The sequence below is a fragment of the Eutrigla gurnardus genome (assembly GCF_963514095.1).
Source record: "Eutrigla gurnardus genome assembly, chromosome: 18".
In the NCBI taxonomy this organism is placed as follows: Eukaryota; Metazoa; Chordata; class Actinopteri; order Perciformes; family Triglidae; genus Eutrigla; species Eutrigla gurnardus.
Genome location: NC_139929.1, coordinates 11,724,999 through 11,743,773, shown reverse-complemented (window position 1 = coordinate 11,743,773; position 18,775 = coordinate 11,724,999). Strand labels below are relative to the sequence as shown.

Here is an 18,775-nt window from a genome sequence, read left to right as displayed (position 1 = left end):
CATACTGTATAAACGCATGCACTGGATGTAGGTTGCGTGAGTGTCGCATGTGAAATGGCTTCTCTCTGTCTGATATACAAGTAGAACTAAATGTAATCAGCATATTTGAATATCAGCAAAGGCACAAGTAATGGCAACCATACAACTTTTTCTGCTTATTTGTGTAATTTATGACTGTGTTTCTCTATAATGACACATATTTAGTTTTTACAGTTGTAACATATAGCCATGGCACACTGCTATATCATTAGAATCATGCACATGGATGAAGTATAGAGCTTTCTTTTTTACAGGAATTTGGACTTGTTACAGTTGGAAATAGCACAGGCGTAACTAATAACTTTAATGGGTTGATGGCTGTGTTCCATTTCCGTGCCATAGGGAGCAATGTCACCGTGACAGAAAAAAAAAACAGGACTCTGGAACTGGTTCACCTAAATGGAACAGAGTCTTCATTAACTGTATCACTCACACACGTCTTTTCCTGCTGTGATGCTGCTATGAATTGCCGAACAAACTGGCACTGAAAATAATTCATTTAATGGATAAATATAGTAGGACTAGACAATTATTCAGATTCGACTTCTTCTTTATTTTACTTGTATTTATTTAATGTTAGATGTATTTTGTGTGGTGGGTGGCAATAGGAAAAAAGTTGCTCATAGAAACATTGTTTTCAGCCTTTGGAATGTAAAAGTGGTGGGCAGTCTGTGCTTAGATGGCTTAACAACAGCTAGTACCACTCCCTGTTGATTACTAAAGTAACAAAAGAGCACGGGGGGTAATCCCGGGGGGGGTTTAATACTTTACACACGAACATGTGCGACACACACACACAAACACACACACACACACGATGGAGCTGGAAGACCCTCTGTCCTAAAACAACCTGATTAACAGGACCCCTAGAGAGCAGGATGATGATGATGATCATGATGATGATGTGTGTGTGTGTGTGTGTGTGTGTGTGTGTGTGTGTGTGTGTGTGTGTGTGTGTGTGTGTGAGTGAGTGTTTGCACTGTGTAACTGAACAATTATGGGCAAGCAGCAACACCTGTGCCTTGTTTGCACAATTCATCTTTTACTATTGTATGTTTGTGGTGTACCGACGCTCCATTCATAGAACTGGCAGAGATGGCAACTTGCACTTGTGGCAGCACCCCAGCTAATAGGTTTAAAGCAGGCGTGTTTTTTTATCAGCCAATGTTTAAACACCTTCTGACATTAGGCTACTGATTAAGCTAAGCGATTTATTGTTGATTAGCCCATTGAGGCAAAGTTCTGTTGTTCTCCTGTACGGCAAGCTGCAGTGAAGAAAAATAAACAATCTATTTCCTTTACCTGGACATTATTTGCATCTCTGTTACATTTTTGCATTGGCAGTGAACTTTTTTTTTAATAGCAATGAATTAATTTATTCATGCAAAATAGACAAGACGTCATCATAACATATTCATCCATCCATCAATGCATCCTTTGATGCTTCCCCTCCACCATACACACAGAGGCTTCACACCCAGGCGTTTTGAAAACTACGTCAATATTTGCATCCCGGGGCTCGTCGCTAGCAGAGAGTTTAAAAGCACATTCAGCAGCCACATGCAGGAAAAAGCACAAAGGGTATGCACATTATGCACACATGCTCAAACAAGTCAGATGGTTGGAAAACACAGCAAGAGAGAAAGAGAGGCAGCGAGAGAAAATGTCCTCTAACTGTCCCACTTAGTGCTGAGCTTCACTCGAGGGGCTGAAACAGGATGGTGTGCATTTGTGTGAAATATCCCTAAAAAGCTTTTGGACCACAGTTGGTTTTACATAGTGGAGTGGCAGCCTCAAAGTGTTTGTGATAAATAGCTATTATCCTCTAAACCCTGCTGCTTCCCCATCATATTCAACCTGGTCCAGTACTTTAAAATAGATTGTAACGGCTGGCACAGGCTGTCAGATTAATTATAATGATCTTAATTGTGGAATATACAAATATTGCATAATATCAGTAATGCTTTGCTAATGTTTGAGTGATTTAAGCAGCATGCTAATGTCCATTTCCATCCTAAGAACTCAGCAAAATCCTTTGTCTCATTCTGTGAGTCTCAGCAGACTCTGAGCAGCCATCTGCTTCTCAGAGTCGGCTTCAAGTCCATCGCCAGCTGATTTGCTAGCATGGCTATCGGGCATTCTGCTCGAGTATCTGATGTACCTGAAAAGCTGCACACCGGGCAACTGACTGACTGGCGGGCAAATAGGCTGGGCGACTGACTTGTTGGCTGAGCAGACATTATCTTTCATATTGGGGGAGAGCATAAGGAAGAGATGCTTCAGCGCTTCACTCTGGGGATGCCCTCATAATGTGTTTGTGTGGGTGTGAGCATGTCTGTGGATCTGTGGGTGTGTGTGTTGCCTTGGGCCGATGAATGCAGACATTGTTTGATAGCAGTGGGCTGGAAGAGGAGAGAGAGAGAGAGAGAGAGAGAGAGAGAGAGAGAGAGAGAGAGAGAGAGAGAGGGAGAGAGAGAGAGAAGGAGCAGGGGAGGGAGGTAAGGAGGGAAGAGGAGGTTTGTAAGTGGGTCGTAGTATCGGGGAGATTCATTGGGGGTTGGGAGGCGAGAATAGACGCTGAAAAAGAGCAACCACAGTGGATCACGCTCAAAACAGAGAACTCTGGGTGAATCCACTGCATGGCTCAGCAGGAGAGATGGGGAGCTCCCATTTCAAGTCTCTTTTTCAGGTCATCTTATAGCAAATATAGCACCTCAATGAAGTCAGAGTTTACCTTCGGGCATTTGCACAATCATTGTGTTTCATTCATAACTTGAAACATATACATACACACACACACACACACACACACACACTCAGACATGCCTCCAATACAGTTTGGGCTAGACATATAGGCCATATGGCCTCGAGCCCTCTGCCATATGGACACGCGGGACCAGTTGTCTGAGAGCTATGACAACATATCTAACTGTCATCCTATTATCCTGTGTACGTGTGTCCATGTGTTTGTAACCACTCATGCAGCTAACATTACAAGCTTTCTTAGCTATTACTGTTTGTTGGCACCCAGAAAGTTTCAGTGAGCATGCAGAACAATTAACCGTTCACTAACTGGAGGAAGAGTGTTTTGTTAGACTATGTATGTGTGTGTGTGTGTGTGTGTGTGTGTGTGTGTGTGTGTGTGTGTGTGTGTGTGTGTGTGTGTGTGCGTGCAACAGCAGCTTTGCTAAAGGTCACTTATACTGTTGATCAGCAGGTCTCATATTTGAGTCTTATATTACAGGCTTTTGACATGTTTATTTACATTTACTTTTGAGCATACACACACACACACACACACACACACACACACACACCGAACCATACACACAGAACCCGGATGAAGAAGGTAATCCTGACAAATGTCAAGCTGCTGTTTGCACAAAGCTTTGACATGTCTGTCCTTGCCGGATACAGGACGACACATCTACCAAGAATTTATTCAAAACTTGTGCTAGTCTGCTTTCACTTGTTAGATTACCCCGACCTTCATGGCCCATGTTCCACAGACATGTATAAACAACATCAAATCCAAACAAGTATGCAAGCAGTCTTTATAATTAGCCATTCCACTCTGTCTCATGATCTGCCGAGAAAGCTCACATAAACATATTGAGCTCATGTCTAATCCGTCATAATTTGTCAGCGGGTGTGTATCTTTACGTGTTTGCCATACACACTGTACAGTACAAACACACACACGCACACACAGGGATGGAAGTGGTGACTGTAGGGCTTATAAATTGATGAGCGGTTGAAAGAAAAGAGCAAACAGTGCATTGGTGACAGGGAAGGTAGAGGAAGACGGGAGGAAGAGGATGGGGGATGGTGTGGAGGACAGGCACTGGCACCCCGCCAACATTGACGAAAGCTGCTTAGCCCACCCAGTTGCCATGGATACAATAAGGAGCAGCTCCCAGCATGTGTGTGTGTGCATGTGTGAGAAAGAGAGAGAGAGAGGGGGCAAGAGAGGGAGGGGAGGGAGGCAAGCAGAGAGAGAGAGAGAGAGAAAGAGAGAGAGAGAAAACCAGCAGGCAGGCGTTAAAGCAAGTCAGAGTGGGAGTGAAAGAGCACCAGACAGCAGGGCGGAGATTGAGAGCGATAGAGAGAGGGTGGGTGTATGTGTGGTCAGAGAGAGAGAGAGAGAGAGAGAGGACAGAAAGGCAGCTGGAGAGCTTGAGGGAGACGATAGAGTGGGAGCGATAGAGTGCTAGATAATGGAGGTGCAGTCGGAGTGTGTGGAGCCTCCTGTGGCCCCTCAGTGTGACCCCCAGCCCACAGGGAAGATCAACAAAGCTGCCTTCAAACTCTTCGGAAAGCGGCGCACCGGCTCTGGGATGGCCAGCTTCTTCTCCTTCAGGAACAAAGGGGCTACAAACAGTGGCAACAATGGGAATTCTGACAATGGGACTTCTTTGAATGGAAATGGCTCAGCGGCGTCGGTTGAGCTCGTTAGGAGCAGAACCCACGATGGACTTACGGGCTCTAACAACGATGCTGATGGACAGCGAGGGGAGGGGCTTGCTATCATGGAGGCAGGTCCCGTCAGGTCCCTCAGCAAATCGCTGAGTTTCTTCTCTCTCCTCCGAAGAGGGAGTTTTAGGTCGAGTGAAAACGGAGGGGCGGGCCTTGTCAGAAGAGGGAGGGGCCTAAAGGGCTTTTTCAGCAGCATGCGATGGAGACGCAAGGAAAAAACAAACGAGGGAGTGGGGGAAGAGGTGGAGCGGAAGACGGAGAAGGAGGGGGATATTGCTGACTCTGAAAAGGTGAAGGATATTACACTCACCCTTGAACCTCCACCACATCATCACCAGGTGGATTGTGGGAATGACGAGTCATCTCCTAACCCAGAGACTCCAACTGCTAGTGTTACCATGACACCCCCACACTTTGTTGCCATGCCAGGGCCATCTGGTGAGCCAGACTCCCCCTTTCCTTGCACACCCACTGACTCGCCAGTGCACCCTCCTATCCAAAAAATCAAAGCCTCAATTTCCAGCCTCACCCCCTCCCTCGCTACACCCCCTTTAGATCGCTGCAGCACGGGCGACCCACCCTCAGAACCTTCGGTGGACCGCCTCTGCTCTCTCCTCTTCACTGATGTCACATCCCTCAAGAGCTTCGATTCCTTGACAGGTTGTGGTGACATTATTGCTGACGCAGATGAGGAAGGGCCAGCGGGTAATGGGGGCAGTGGCACCAGCAGCAGCAGCAGTGGAGGAGGGGGGAGTGTGGGAGCGAGCGTTGGGAGAGCTGTTGGTATCAGCATCGCCACGTGTCGTGGCTCCCCAACCAAACCCCCTCTATCTTCCCAGAGGACCCAGCCCATGTTCTCTGTTTCAAGTTCAGTGCCTTCTTCCCTCCCAGCCCGGGCCAGGGCACCACCTCCACCACAGCAGCACCCAGCCGGTAGTGGTGTGGTGGCCTACATGGGCGGAGGGGAAGAAATGGCAAGTCCAGAAGGAGTGGACGATGCGGACATGCAGGGGCTTTGGCACATGCTGCCATCCACAGGTGACGACTCTCCTGCTTTGCCCCGATCACACCAGCCTCCCTCTACTACCCCAACATCCACGTATCCTCCTCGTGCCTCCTGCAAGCCTACCAGCAGCCACTTACCCTCAGCCTACAGGAGTGCAGACCGCAAGGTACCCCAGGTCAAGGCATTGGGGCTCAGTAAGATTCCAGTAGTTGGTGCCACAGGAGGCCGGGCAGCTAAACCCCCCCTCCCTCACACACACAGCCGTCACCCCATATCGCCTGGTGAAAAAGAGCCACTCAGTGATGAGGGATACTGGGATACCCCCTCAGCAACGCCCACGGCAACACCTGATGAGAGCGGGCTGCAGCGTAACCAGAGGTTGGTTCTATCACGCGACAGTTGCTCTGGAGACCACCTGTACGACCTCTACAATGACCCCGAAGAGATAGAAGAGGATGAAGAGCAGGATGAAGATGCAGACCTAAACAGTACTCCCTCTCCATCCACTGAATACAAGCTGAGCCCCACCTCCCAAACGACGCCTCCTTCCTCCTCCTCATCCTCTTCCTCCTTCCAATCAATGAAAGGCAGCACAAGCCTTCCTCGGGATTCCAAGATCCCAGTAAGCAGCAGACAAACTCCACCTCCCCACTCTGTAAGCCAGTCAGCCCTATCGTCTGTTGTAGAGGCTGAATCCCATCCACCAAAGACCCAGGCGCCTCCTCCAGTTCGCACCAGAATCCCTGTATCCAAGGTGCCCATCCGTCGTTCTGGAAACAAACCCAAGAAATAGCTCCTGTCAAAGGTGTGATTCTCGCCCACTAACTTATTGACTTGACTGTACATCACTTCAGTGCTGTTTATGCAGAGCCAAAACTTTTCCCAGACCAAGAAAAATGTTGAGCTATAGAGTTAACAGCCTATAAATTCCTTTGAAATCTTAAAAGCTCTCATTCCTTAAGAGTTTTGGCTGACGACAGGCTCAATTTGAATAGGTGGATTTGTTCACTTGAGAAAGTCACAAGGAGACTCCAGAAAGCTGGTTTAACACTTCACAGCCCTCACTGGAACTATGGAGGTTGACTTTTGACAATCCATAGACACATTTGCCTTGTAGCTCCCTGGAAAAATCTCCTGACCTGCTGAGAGTTCGAGAGCTCATGACTGCACACTGCAAAAGAAAAAGAAAAAAAGCAGAGCACCTTTTATCTTTTACACTTTTATTATGGAACTCCACATGGCATAATTTGCTTATACGGACCTAATCTAATCAACGTTATTTTTCTGAGATTGTCATCTTGTCTAATCTGTAACAAATTACCTCCTAATCCTTTGATTCTTAGAGCCAAAGTTAAAAAGAAAGAACGCAGTCTTCATTTCACAGCCTGTGATAGACTTGGACAGACTCAACGGCATCCACAACTTGGAATAACCCTTTTTTTTCTTTTTTTTTGCTGTTGTGTGTGTTTTTTGCTCTTTGAAGATGTTCTTCTTCTGACCGCAGACTGATTATTAAAATGTATGTGCAAAAATACGACACATGAACACTGAGAGGTTTTGTTACTTACATATTTTGCAAATCTACAATTGTGGCCAAGCTGAAGGCCACACAACTTATGTCTGGGTGTTTTTTTTTGTTTTTTTTGGATGAGGAGACCTCCTCTGTTTTCACTGGTTATTATTATTATTACTATTGTGGATGGACTAAGTTTGGCTTCAGCCTTTTGCACCTGGATCTCACTTAAACCCCAAAGTACATCCACAAGATGTCAATCTCTGGGATTTACAACTGTTGAACTACCAATGAAAACTTGCAGAACTATCGCAATACTCGACTTTGAGGGATCCGTGCACTGATGCATCAACAGACACACACACACACACGCGCACATACACACACATACAATCAGACATGCACAGAAAGATTTCCTACTCCCTCTCCGCATGCAGTGCCACACATGTAAGCCACAAAGGTCAGGAAACATCATCTAATGGACCTGAGTTAAACGCACTGTTCAACCTTTGGAACTGTCTTCGTAGCTACACTGGGTGACTTTCTTCTCTAAAGGATACATGCACAAACAACCAGTTTTTTTCTAGTTCTTCTTCACTGGATTTTCATACTGCTTGGATCTTAAACTGTGATTGCACCAGCTTCTTAATGATCTGCTTTCTGTTCCTCTGTACTAACATAGTGTGCAGGCTGATGTGAGTGGATGACAAGGAGGCATTTTTAGAGCCAGAATAATACAAGAATGATATTCCTGCAAGTGTTTTTAAACAGGATGTGACCCAAAAAAAGACAAGGAAATTCAGTCAGGGTTTTAGACAAAGAAAAGACTTTGAGTCACATTAACTGCTTAAGATACAAAGTCAAACTAATACTGTTAGTCAGTTCAGTACCAGTACTCCACACTTCCTCCTCTGGCTCTTGTACTCATAATGTTGTACAACTTTCACTCTCGGAAACCACCGCAGCTGTGTGAATCTGAATGTAGCTTGACATCATTGTACACTATTTGACAGCTGCATTGGTCTGATTTCCTCTTTGTCCCTCTTTTGTGGGGGCAAGACAAGTGGTGGCGTTTACTGTTTTCTAAGTCTCCCATGCTCTGGAAGATGAAGACAAACCACTGCACATTGTGTTGAGCCTCGCAAAGCACCACTTGTTTTAAGAATGAGGGGGTGTATTGCAGTGCAAAAAAAGGCCTTTGTCTGGGATTCAGTGGGACAAGTTACAGGGAGCAGAGTGCTCCCCACACGTCAGTCAAAGAGAGGGGTTTTCGTAGGCAAAGACATTCGAGATGGTGACGTTTTTTTCTAATCCTAACCACAAGGGTGCCAATGAGACTTGAGGGTCATCCTAGTTCAGCTTCCCATCTCATTTAGAATGTGATGATTGATCCAAAATCCCTGCTCCAGGTTCAGATATCTTCTCAGCCTCCTGACGGTGTAGTGTAGGACAGGCCATGGGGTAACCTGATCCCAGGTCTGCAGTAAGTGCATTTCTCTCCCGATAAAAAGGGCAGGCTAAAGGTCACCTCTTGTGCAGAGAAAGATAGATGGAAAGGGATGGTGACTCGAGGTAACTTTTTATGTGATGGGGATGGACAACAATCCAAACTTTCAAAGTGTTCCTGGTAAATCATTTCAAATGAGAGATATTAATGCTGCATTGACGATGTTGTTAATTGTTGACTTAATCAGTTGCCCGAAGAGTGAAAAAATTATAATTTTATCTTATGATACTGTCATAAATCTAATTATACAAATATGGAGATTAAGAGAGAGCAGGGAGCTATGAACTGGACAAGGGGTGATCATTACGCATCATATTTTTGTCATATGTTTTTGTTTAAATCTTCCTCAGTTGATGTCCCACATGCCACATTTTGGTGTGTAAATATGACTTCTTGCTTTTTCCAAGTACGACAGCGAAATTATGGTTGAACCTTTGGGGTACCTTGATCTGTTGCATCAGCCACAGAGGTCATCATATTGACACCTGGCTCGGTTCCTTGTATTATTTTTATCCAGATGTCTCTCCTTTTTTATTGCTTCCACATCTGGGCCTTCATTGGCTGCAGCACATTGTGTTTTCCTTTCTTTTTGTTACCATCTGTGTGTTCACCATGTGAAATCTTTCCACTTTTCATATTTAATGAATAAAACTGTTTGCGCTGATAGATGAGCTCCTGACTCTTTGTAACCACATTTACACAATAATCCATACATTTTAATGTCAGGGGCTTCGTGGGCTTGTATAATTAGCTAAAAAAAACAAAAACAGATAAAGCCCCTCACTCATCAACTCCCCTGCTCCATCTTTCCTCCCCCACATCCCGGTGGCTTAAATCCCCAGGGAGTAGGTTGGGGGGGGGGATAGGGTGAGAAACAGAGATGCTTTTGTTGATGTGCAGCGTGTGCCGTTTGTGTTGTGGCGTCACATTTGAGAGAAGTCTGCTTGGCTTGGGAGTTATAGGTCATCAATACATTTTATTGATCGCTGCGTTGGAAGCCTGATGGATGTGTCATTGTCTGTCGGTCTCTCGTGGGAAAAAGATACGTAGAGACAGGGACAGACAGCCAACATGATGACAAAGAAGGGCAGCTGATGCGTGTGTGTGCATCTGTGCGTCCTGACTATAGATGAAACGGAGAGTCTGATTGCTTCAAGGAAGACACATGTTGCCAGGGAAAGCGTATATGTTGTTATGGTGTGAGTGCGCATGCATGTGCAGTGGGAGGAAAATTTGGTGCAGTGCGAATCCCCTTTGTAATGGTGCAGTAAACCCCCTCCCTCTCTATCCGGCTCTCTCCCTCCGTTTCTGCACACTGAGGTTTATGTAAAAGCCTTACGTAAGACCATAACACTCACTTGTACCAACCCAGCAGATCAAAGCTAGCGATGCTGACAGCGAGAATGGTGTGTGCCGGTGCGCGTGTGTGTTGGCTGATCTCATCATAAATCTGCTGCTGCTGCTGCTGCTGCTGCTGGATGTGAACACTCGTCCTCATTGTGGACTACATGTTTGTCACTGTGTGTGTGCGTGTTTGTTATGGTGCATACATCTGGTACAAGTGCACAACAGGGAGGATTTAGTTTGTGCTGAACAACTAACTATTTATAAGAGTTACTGAAAAGGGAAAACAAGGGAGGGATGGATGGATGGAGGAAGAAATCCAAAAGAAGAAGCAGTAGAAGATTTATTGTGAGTGTTAGTGACGGTTTATAGTGATTTAAAAGGGCCCGTATTGTAAAATGTGATATTTTTTGTCTTTATTATAAATCAGATCTAGGTGCCATATAAATGCTGTGAAAGTATAAATCCATGGAGAAAAACATACAACCCCACATTTAACAGTAACAAGTATAACAGCACAACTATACAATAAAGACCATTTGACACTTTTAAACTTAAAATTCTGAATGAGTCCCAGTTTATATCCAGTTACAGCCCACAGCTGACAGGAAGTAAACATGGACCCAAGCTGTTACCTAGCAACATTATTGTGAAAAGCGATAAAACAGAGCGTTTCAGACAGGGTGAATACAAGTATATTCAGATAGACAAAACCCATCTGTGTGAATGGAAGAAGGCTCCATTTAAGTTATGTTTAAGACTATCAATGTGCTGTTTCATCATGTTGCATAATCTGTAATATAAGAAGTATGAGTGCTTTTTCATGCGGTTAATATGTATAATCAATTATAAGTGTGTTGCTCCTTATAGCTCATATCTGGATGTCCTGCAGCAAAGAGCTAAAACATGACACAAGCTATTTTAATTTCAACAAAACTATGTCTTAGTATTCAATTACAGCTCCTATGAACATATCATCATTATATCTTGGCTACAATTATGTTTGTATTTTACTACACAGCATAGTAGTACATATAGTTATATATGTATGGGAAGATAATACAGCATATAAACCACAGTAACACATTTTAGCTTTTCAGAAAGACTAACAAAGAAGCCCTCTATAGGCCGACTTATTAAATTACAAATGCTGGAGGAGAGAAATGATGGGGTTTCCTTGTCGTGTGTGTGTGTGTGTGTGTGTGTGTGTGTGTGTGTGTGTTTGTGTGTGTGTGTGTGATTGAGCCCTAAGCACCATTCAAAAGCTGTACCCCACATTTTCTCATGGCAGCCTCTCTACAGTCGTTCCCATAGTAACTCCACTAGGTCAACCAATGAAAAGAGGGGGCTGGGCAGGAAGGAGGATGGGCGAGTGTTTGTGGAGTTTCTGACAACGTGGGATTGGAAATGAACCCGTACCTCTCTTTCTAAACATACGTTCCCTCTGTAAAGGTTCCTCTCTGTATAACCAGGTTTAAGTCTCTCTCTCTCTCTCTCTCTCTCTCTCTCTCTCTCTCTCTCTCTCTCTCTCTCTCTCTCTCTCTCCCATATGATGCCACAGTTCCTCCCGGGGCAATGTTGTGTAATCCTCTCATGTCAATAATTCATCAACAGACAAGCTGTTGACCCTGTCAATGGGCAGATCTGCACACCGTGAAGACCCAAGCATGCAGTACAGTTCGGTGTTAAGTGAAGCTTTTTACCCCACAGACAATCGAATGCGTAATTCTGGTTCAGGAGTTCACCAGTTAATGACAAATTCAGACTTTGATGTGAGGAATCCAGACAGACAAGATGTTTAATTAAGTTTAAAAGCAAAACAGAATATGAATTGAGTTATGACTCACAAGATGAATGATGACAGGATTTTGCTTTAAGACTACAAGGTCGGAGATGACAGTAGGATGGGCTTGAATTTAGCACTCAACTTAATACATATTTTCACTTTTGTGGTATAAATCCTCATTTCCTTCATTACTTCCTGTTATGGATCCCTTGAATGGAATTACCACGTAAACATCAGTTGAACTTTGCAAGCTGCAGCATGACTTGGTCCCCCTTCCAAGTGTGTAGTGTTATCTTTCATTTACTAGAGCAACAATGCTGAAACATTAATTAGGGGGTTGGGCTGACTGCACGTTACTCTCCATATGTATGGTTGTGTTAGTGAGTGTGTTTCTATAGCGTCTTCTGGATGACTGACCTTCCAGGTCATATTTCTCCACCCGCCCAAGGCTTCCAGCTTTACCTGTTACCAGAAAAGCAACCTGCATGGAGTGAGACACAATACTAGTAAAACAATTTGAGTTGAATACCTCTTTATGCTCAGCCAAGTATCTAGTGTGAGTGAAATTTACCAAATGTTTCAGTTTGTCTTGGTTGTGTGACTATTTTTTAATACCTCACTGAGAGTGACTGTGATGTATTTTATCTTAAAACAGATGAGATTTTGGCATAAGTGTTAAAAATAAGTTAAAAATTAAGTATAAGTAAGTTTAGAAAATAGTAATTGGAAAGAAATCAAAATACTTTGAGGTTGTATTATATAGTATACAGTGTGTTTTGTATGTTATTGAGGAGTGCGAATGAGAGAAGCCTTACACGAACCTTGCAGACCTTAATACACCTTGGTAGAGATCAAAACTGTAACTGAAATCCAGAAAATGCATCATTTGGTGAAACTCTCTGTTTTGCTGTACCATAAACAAGTCAACTAGATCTGCTGATTAAAGGGTGGTATGGTAAATCATGTTTGTTCGTGATACTACAGTATCAAGTTTACACGGTGAATTGAGTTCTTCTCAATCGCTTAGAGCACTTTCTAAAACATTGTCACAGTTCATAAAATAAAGGTACATTCTTCAGATCAGCTTTGGAAAAAAAACTACTTTATTGCAAAAGGCCATAAATCACATAAAGGAGTAAATCCATCTTCCAGAAAAACAAAAAAGAAAAGCTAAATCAACCGTTTTTATCACTGCCACCAAACTGATTCACCCCTTTCATTTCATCACACATTCCACTATGTTCACTGAGCAACTTCAAGTACAAACAGGTATTGACTGCACCATTTGCACTGAAGGTGAGTAGTGGTAGCACCCCTGGACCCCCTGTGTAGTCTGCCGCTCCACATATGGACTCTATGACTGAGTTTTCCTTTTCGTTGTGGTTGGGTTGAATTTATTAGAAGTTTCTGGATCTTAACATTTTATATTGAGGCCTTTTCTAGAAATATTTGTAATAAAGTACTTTTGCCCATTTCATTTTTAGGATTTTTTATTTCTCATTAATTGTATTTCTCCCTCAACAGTTCCAACCCTGTGTGTTTTTATATTTAACTTAATTATCACGTCCCTGCCTGTCAGTAATGAACCTGTTTCCTGTTATTTCTCACATGATCTGTGCGCTGTCAAAGATTTCTTGGGTTTGAAAGTCTCCAGATGGCGGCGTCTGGCATCCCCCCTCGCCACACTTGGGAGCAGCTTCCAGCGTTCACGTCAGATGATCAGGTTGGGCCTCACACCTGTTGATGATAAATCGTGATTTCATTTTTGTTACCCAGAATCGAATGCCTGATTCAATTGAATGTGTATTGCATGTCTGAGTACATCTATATACCATTATATTACTTTTAATTTGTATGTCATGTGCTATGTTTAAGACTGATTATGTATATTAAACAAAACAAAAGTATTGTAAGAATTTTGTGGGTAAATTTCTCTTTGGAAAAACGCAGTATAACGCTCTTTAAAAAATATACACGAGTGTGTGTGTGTGTGTGTGTTTGTGTGTGTGTGTAAAGTACCTGTATGTTTTCAAACCGGGCCCTCTAGTGGTGGGTGTTTGACAGTACCGAGTGTCCTGTGAACTTCTAAACATATGTTCTCCTCTGTATTACCAATTTTCAACTCTGCAACCAGGAAGCTCCACTCTATTTACATTTCTCTCTCTCGCTCTCTCTGAAAATGCTCCATTTGGTGAAACATGTTTTGCTCTATCCAACTAGATCTGCTGATTAAAGGGTGCTATGGTAAATCATGTTAAGTGATACTACTACAGTACAAAGTTGACACGTTGTTCTTCTCAATAGGATGTTTTCTAAAACATTGTAACAGATAATAATGAGACATTCTTCAGATCAGCTTTGGAGAAAACTACTTCATTGCAAAAGGCCATAAATAACAAAGGAGTAAATCCATCTTCCAGAAAAACAAAAGTTAAATCAGCCATTTTTTATCACTGCCACCACAATGATTCTCCCCTCCCCCTTTAATTTCATAACACATTCAACAATGTTCAGTGAGCAACTTCAAGTATGTCATCATCAATATTGAGCAACATTGGTGCTGCACAGACAATCCCTCAAGACAAAACCATTACATTTAGAAAATATTACGTGATAAATAAAATATAAAATTCCATTTTCCCTATGCAATAAAAAGAAGAAGTGAAGAAGTCTTGTTTGCCTGTGAAAACCACAATCTTTCCCTATTTGACAATTGTTGCGTCTCAGAGTAGCTCAATTGTGATTGTCATTCAAGGACTTTGCCAAAGTAACTCTGTGCTTCGTATTCATAAAAATAAACTTTAGTAAGACACACACATTTGCAAACACAATACACTAAGACACGTTTCCTTTGGTTTAATAAGACCCGACCAACTGGATTCACTGAGATTTGAAGAACCAGTTCTACTTCATTTTTGTTTGATTGTTGAGAGCAAAATGTCAAGTCAACACCAGTCCAGGAAGCACAGGTTGCTTAGCTTAGCGGAGCTTCAATATCCACAGTGATGTATGTGTACAGTATATCCTTCACAATTTCCTTGACTGTGTATTTGAGAGAATTAATCCCATCTGTTTTCATAGTAGACCAGGTGTGGCTCAGTTTGCCACCATTCTTTGGATTAGCCTCGTTGTGCAAGTCTCTCTGATGCTTGATCATCCGGTACTTTCCCGTCACATAGTCAGGTCGAGAAATGGACATTCCATGGAAGATGACTCGCTTATAGATATCGTCGTCCTCACCACCCCAGCCCCAATAAGTGTTTGGGAAGCCATTGATTTTCAAGTACTGCTCCTTAGACAATGCAGAAACCCCACCAAAGTAGCCGTTATAGGGCAAGTGGAAGTCAAATTTGTCCATGGCCACAGCCAAGTGTCGAGGATTGTCAAAACACCTGTAGAGGTTACGGTCGTCCATAGGAATCAAATCTATGTCCGAGAAGACAAAGCAATCATAGTCATATTCCTTCAGCGCTTCCACGTAACCTGCGTTCATCAGTTTAGCCCGGTTGAACACTCCTTCTCCATCCTGGTTCATGACAAACACTCTGTAGTCCAACTGCTGGCGTACCAGTATGGGATGGAGGTAAAACAGCCAATGCTTGAGGTGTTCATGCCGATTTCGGAATGCAATGATGATCGCCACCTAAACAAACGAAATAGGCAGGTTTGCTTTAACTTTCATTCACATGTAACCGGTGGGTTAGCTGACATTTGCTCGCACCCCTCCCCTTTTCGTCGGTTGCTCCCTCGCCGGCGTGGAACCAATTGATCGACCCCACTTGCTCCCCTCCGGGAATAAATACACGGGAGGACCCCTACTTTTCCGTTTCCGGTCCTCTCTTTGGTACCGACCCGTCTGTGTACGAACGGCGTCGACAGCGAAGGTAACCCGCGGTGACTGTTTATTTGCACTTTACAAAAACGTATGACAAATTGTAAATAACTTGTATCTCTGTTCTTACATAGACTACCACCTGCTGCTTTGCCTCGCTTGGTTTTATATTGTTTTGTTTGTTTTGGTTTTAAAACGTAGTTGATTTGTTTTATTGCTGTCGGTAGTTTTCGTTTGTGTTTCTTTTATGTCGGGTCGGTGCCCTCGTAGTTCCATCTGCACCCGTTTTACTGCCCTTTTAGTTATTTTCTATTTTAAGTTGTTGCACTGTGTCACTTTTTAAGTCATCCCCGTTAAACGGACGGTTTAAACCTCACGCTACGCATACCGAAATCCGCCATTAACGGCGAGGGCATCATCGGGGGCATCATAGCAGGGAAGAGGGAGGCTGCCCCCAGTCCAGCCTGTCGGTTGCATGCCCGATCTTAATTAAGAGTGTTGTGTGATTTTATTTATGTATTTTAGTTGTTTTGCTGTGCGGCTAAGGCACCTATACTTTCTTCCCCCTTTTGTAATAAAACGGGGGTATCCCTCCTTTTAATCACAGTAGGAAGTGAATTGTTTTTACTCTCTCGGTGCTTGACTGTATTTATGGACCCACTGTGACCATCTTTTAACTTGTTTTTTTAATTATTATTATTAAATAAAAGTTTAACTGGTCAAACCACTGTGTCAGACTTTTAAATGTGGACTTATCTGTGCGTCTGTGGGATCCCCTGTGTGTTGAGCTAAACCAAAAAGAAGCAAATCTTTGGGTGAAAGTCCCAGGGTGGCGTTGTCAATTTATTACTTTTACACTAATAGCCCTAAGCTTTTTTTTCTTCTTTTTTTTTTTAAGGAATGCTGTGTAAACTCCTTTAACCCCCAGAGTAAATATCCCGTAGGTGTGTTGCCCATAAAATTGACAAATACACACACAAACACCACTCATGTACTTGGACTGCCAAGAATCATGATTAGCTAACAGGTGTTGCCTGCACCAGAAGGGAAATGATGCATGACTAATACCAACGTCCTTCATACCTACTTATTGAAGTACAGCAATATTATGTGCAAACATTGCAGCAAGAATAATAATCTTGGCGTCCAGTGGAATAAAAGCACCATGATGACTGTCAATCATCTGTGTAGAACAATGTGGTAAAGCTACACAGCTCTGTCCACAGTAAAGCACAGTGTGTCTTTACTTATTCTACATACATTTCCTGTTTTTACATCCCATGTCCTGTCAATGTAGTAATTTCACTTAATTGATTTGACAAGTTCTTGCTGTTTCATTTTCACAAATTACACAAATATGACTTACTTCACAGAAGTGTTAACGCGTACTTGTCCAAACGGATTCTACATATCTAAAAGCCTGGTTAAATGTGAATTATTTATTCTCGTCTCTCCATTCATTCGCCTACCTTCTGTCGTGCGATACAGTTTGGTGGCTTGTACCATCCTCCTTCGTGAAGCAGAGGAGCCATCTGCTTTCTCACCTCATCCAAAGTCCGTTTAGAATTAAACTCCACATGGAGCGGACCCACGAGATTTGGAGAGACGTCGGGGCAGGGTCCCAAAGGCTTGCTTGTAGTGGGTGGCATCCGTGTCTTTTCTTCGGTGGCATTTGAGGCTTCGGTTCTCACTTGAACGAGTTCTTTTATTTGGTGAAGTGTGTCGGTTCCATTTGCAATATACGGCCGCGTGAAAAAAGATAAAGTGCCATCTTTGCTATAAAATAGGAACCCAGCTAAACACACTACACTGAGTACTGTAAAAAGGGCCAAGCCAATAAAGACTTGTTTTATCATGTTGCCACACTTGAAGTTGAGACCTGGTTGCTCAACCACTCTCGTGCAGCTCTGCTACCTGCATTACTCTTTGCAAGTCAAAGGTGTCCCAAACAAAAGAGCTACGAGACAGGTTTTTATTTACTTGGGAGCAGCTTCCACCTTCACGTCAGCTGATCGGGTTGGGCTTTTACACCTGTTCTTAATAATTTATTGTGATTTTCTCTTTGATTCCCAGAAACTAATGCCTGAACCTAAAATGCACTATAACCTTTACAGGTTACCATAATTTGACCTTCTTTAAACTTATGAATGCACATGTCCAACTGTTCAATGTTTTAGTACTTTTTGCACAACTTGCTGTTCTCTAACACGGAGCTGAACGGCAAATTCACAAGTGATCCAGTGAATCAACCAATCAATGTCCTGGTTCAACTAGAATTGGAATTAAACAGTCCTCTTCACCATGCTGTTCACATTTTGACATGACACCAAGATGACACCTAACAATTGATCAACAGTATCTCGCCTGTGTGAAACTTGGCAGACCAGCAGGTTACCCACAAACCCTTTAAGAAATCCTCAAAGAACCCAACAGAAGCTCTCAACCCTGATAGATTCCTCAGTTAGATCCTTCAGAGTAAATCTGAATGTTAAACGCAATAAAAAAAATTAAAAAATGCAGCCCGTGGAACAAGATTTAGGGCGTTTCCGTCCGTAGTAGTTGAAATCCTTCCTGTGGAACGTCACTGCTTAGCATCCCATACTGCTGTTGCCTTCTTATTTATGTGCACAATCGCAGGGTCACAAAGGCGAGTGAGCCAAATTGAGGAAGCTGGTTCTATGTAAACGCAGACAAATACGGGTGTCAGTTTCACTGGTCACACCCAACTTCACTTTATCTACAGCAGGTACTTTGCCTTTAGAAAGCTGTGGGGGTTTTTCACATGGAAATGCAGGTTTCATACCCTCAGCAGTGTGACATGGAGGGACTATATCAGGTTGAGTGTTGAAAATGAATGGGAGATATCATTACCGTTTAATACAATTGCGTGTTTCTTTTTCTCTTGCGTTAGTAAGTGGCCAACCGAGTTGTACACAAAACACATAGTGTTCTTCTTCCAGTGTCGGAAAAAACAAACACGGCGTAACAGTATAGAAATACATGATGTTCATGTGACACGAGTGCACAGACTTCCTGCTGAAAACAGAGCAGCCAGTGTTAAAATCATGTGACCAGAACTGATAAACGGAGACATTAATTTCAAAGCATTGCAACTGATAACCAAACAAGTGAAGTGAAGTGATGTTCTGCGGTTTGGAACTGGTTCGATGAGTTTTTAAAGAACAAAGACAAGGAAGGACATGATAGACAGGAAAGGGTGGTGCAATTCCTAAAATAACTGACTGGTTAGAAAAGCTAACAACAACTTAAGC

The 18,775-nt window shown here is 43.2% G+C and overlaps 2 protein-coding genes across 3 annotated transcripts; one reads left to right on the top strand and one right to left on the bottom strand.

Moving 5' to 3' along the window:
- Positions 1-4,102: 4,102 nt before the first annotated feature.
- Positions 4,103-9,220, top strand: amer2 (APC membrane recruitment protein 2). Its single transcript, XM_084033256.1, has one exon. It carries the CDS (start codon positions 4,257-4,259, stop codon positions 6,312-6,314), a length of 2,058 nt encoding a protein of 685 aa, XP_083889382.1. The 5' UTR covers positions 4,103-4,256; the 3' UTR covers positions 6,315-9,220.
- Positions 9,221-14,136: 4,916 nt separating this feature from the next.
- LOC311029035 (beta-1,4-galactosyltransferase 1-like) lies at positions 14,137-18,139 on the bottom strand. 2 transcript variants are annotated; one of them, XR_014598838.1, is made up of 3 exons: positions 16,973-18,139; positions 14,499-15,314; positions 14,137-14,449 (listed from the first exon to the last, which is right to left on the bottom strand). XR_014598838.1 is itself a non-coding variant. In XM_084033893.1 (2 exons), the coding sequence occupies exons 1-2, from the start codon at positions 17,357-17,359 to the stop codon at positions 14,646-14,648; spliced, it is 1,056 nt and encodes a 351-aa protein (XP_083890019.1). In that variant the 5' UTR covers positions 17,360-18,139; the 3' UTR covers positions 14,137-14,645. The 2 variants fall into 2 exon arrangements, 1 of the variants encoding a protein (XP_083890019.1); XM_084033893.1 differs by having other exon boundaries at positions 14,137-15,314.
- Between the last annotated feature and the right edge of the window lie 636 nt (positions 18,140-18,775).

Bases quoted from the DNA above. Each gene is read 5' to 3' on its own strand.
- LOC311029035 (XM_084033893.1), bottom strand. From the start codon at position 17,359: ATGATAAAACAAGTCTTTATTGGCTTGGCCCTTTTTACAGTACTCAGT. The intron at 15,315-16,972 runs GTAGGCGAATGA...TCGTTTGTTTAG, and splicing joins ACTGTATCGCACGACAGAAG to GTGGCGATCATCATTGCATT.
- amer2 (XM_084033256.1), top strand. From the start codon at position 4,257: ATGGAGGTGCAGTCGGAGTGTGTGGAGCCTCCTGTGGCCCCTCAGTGT.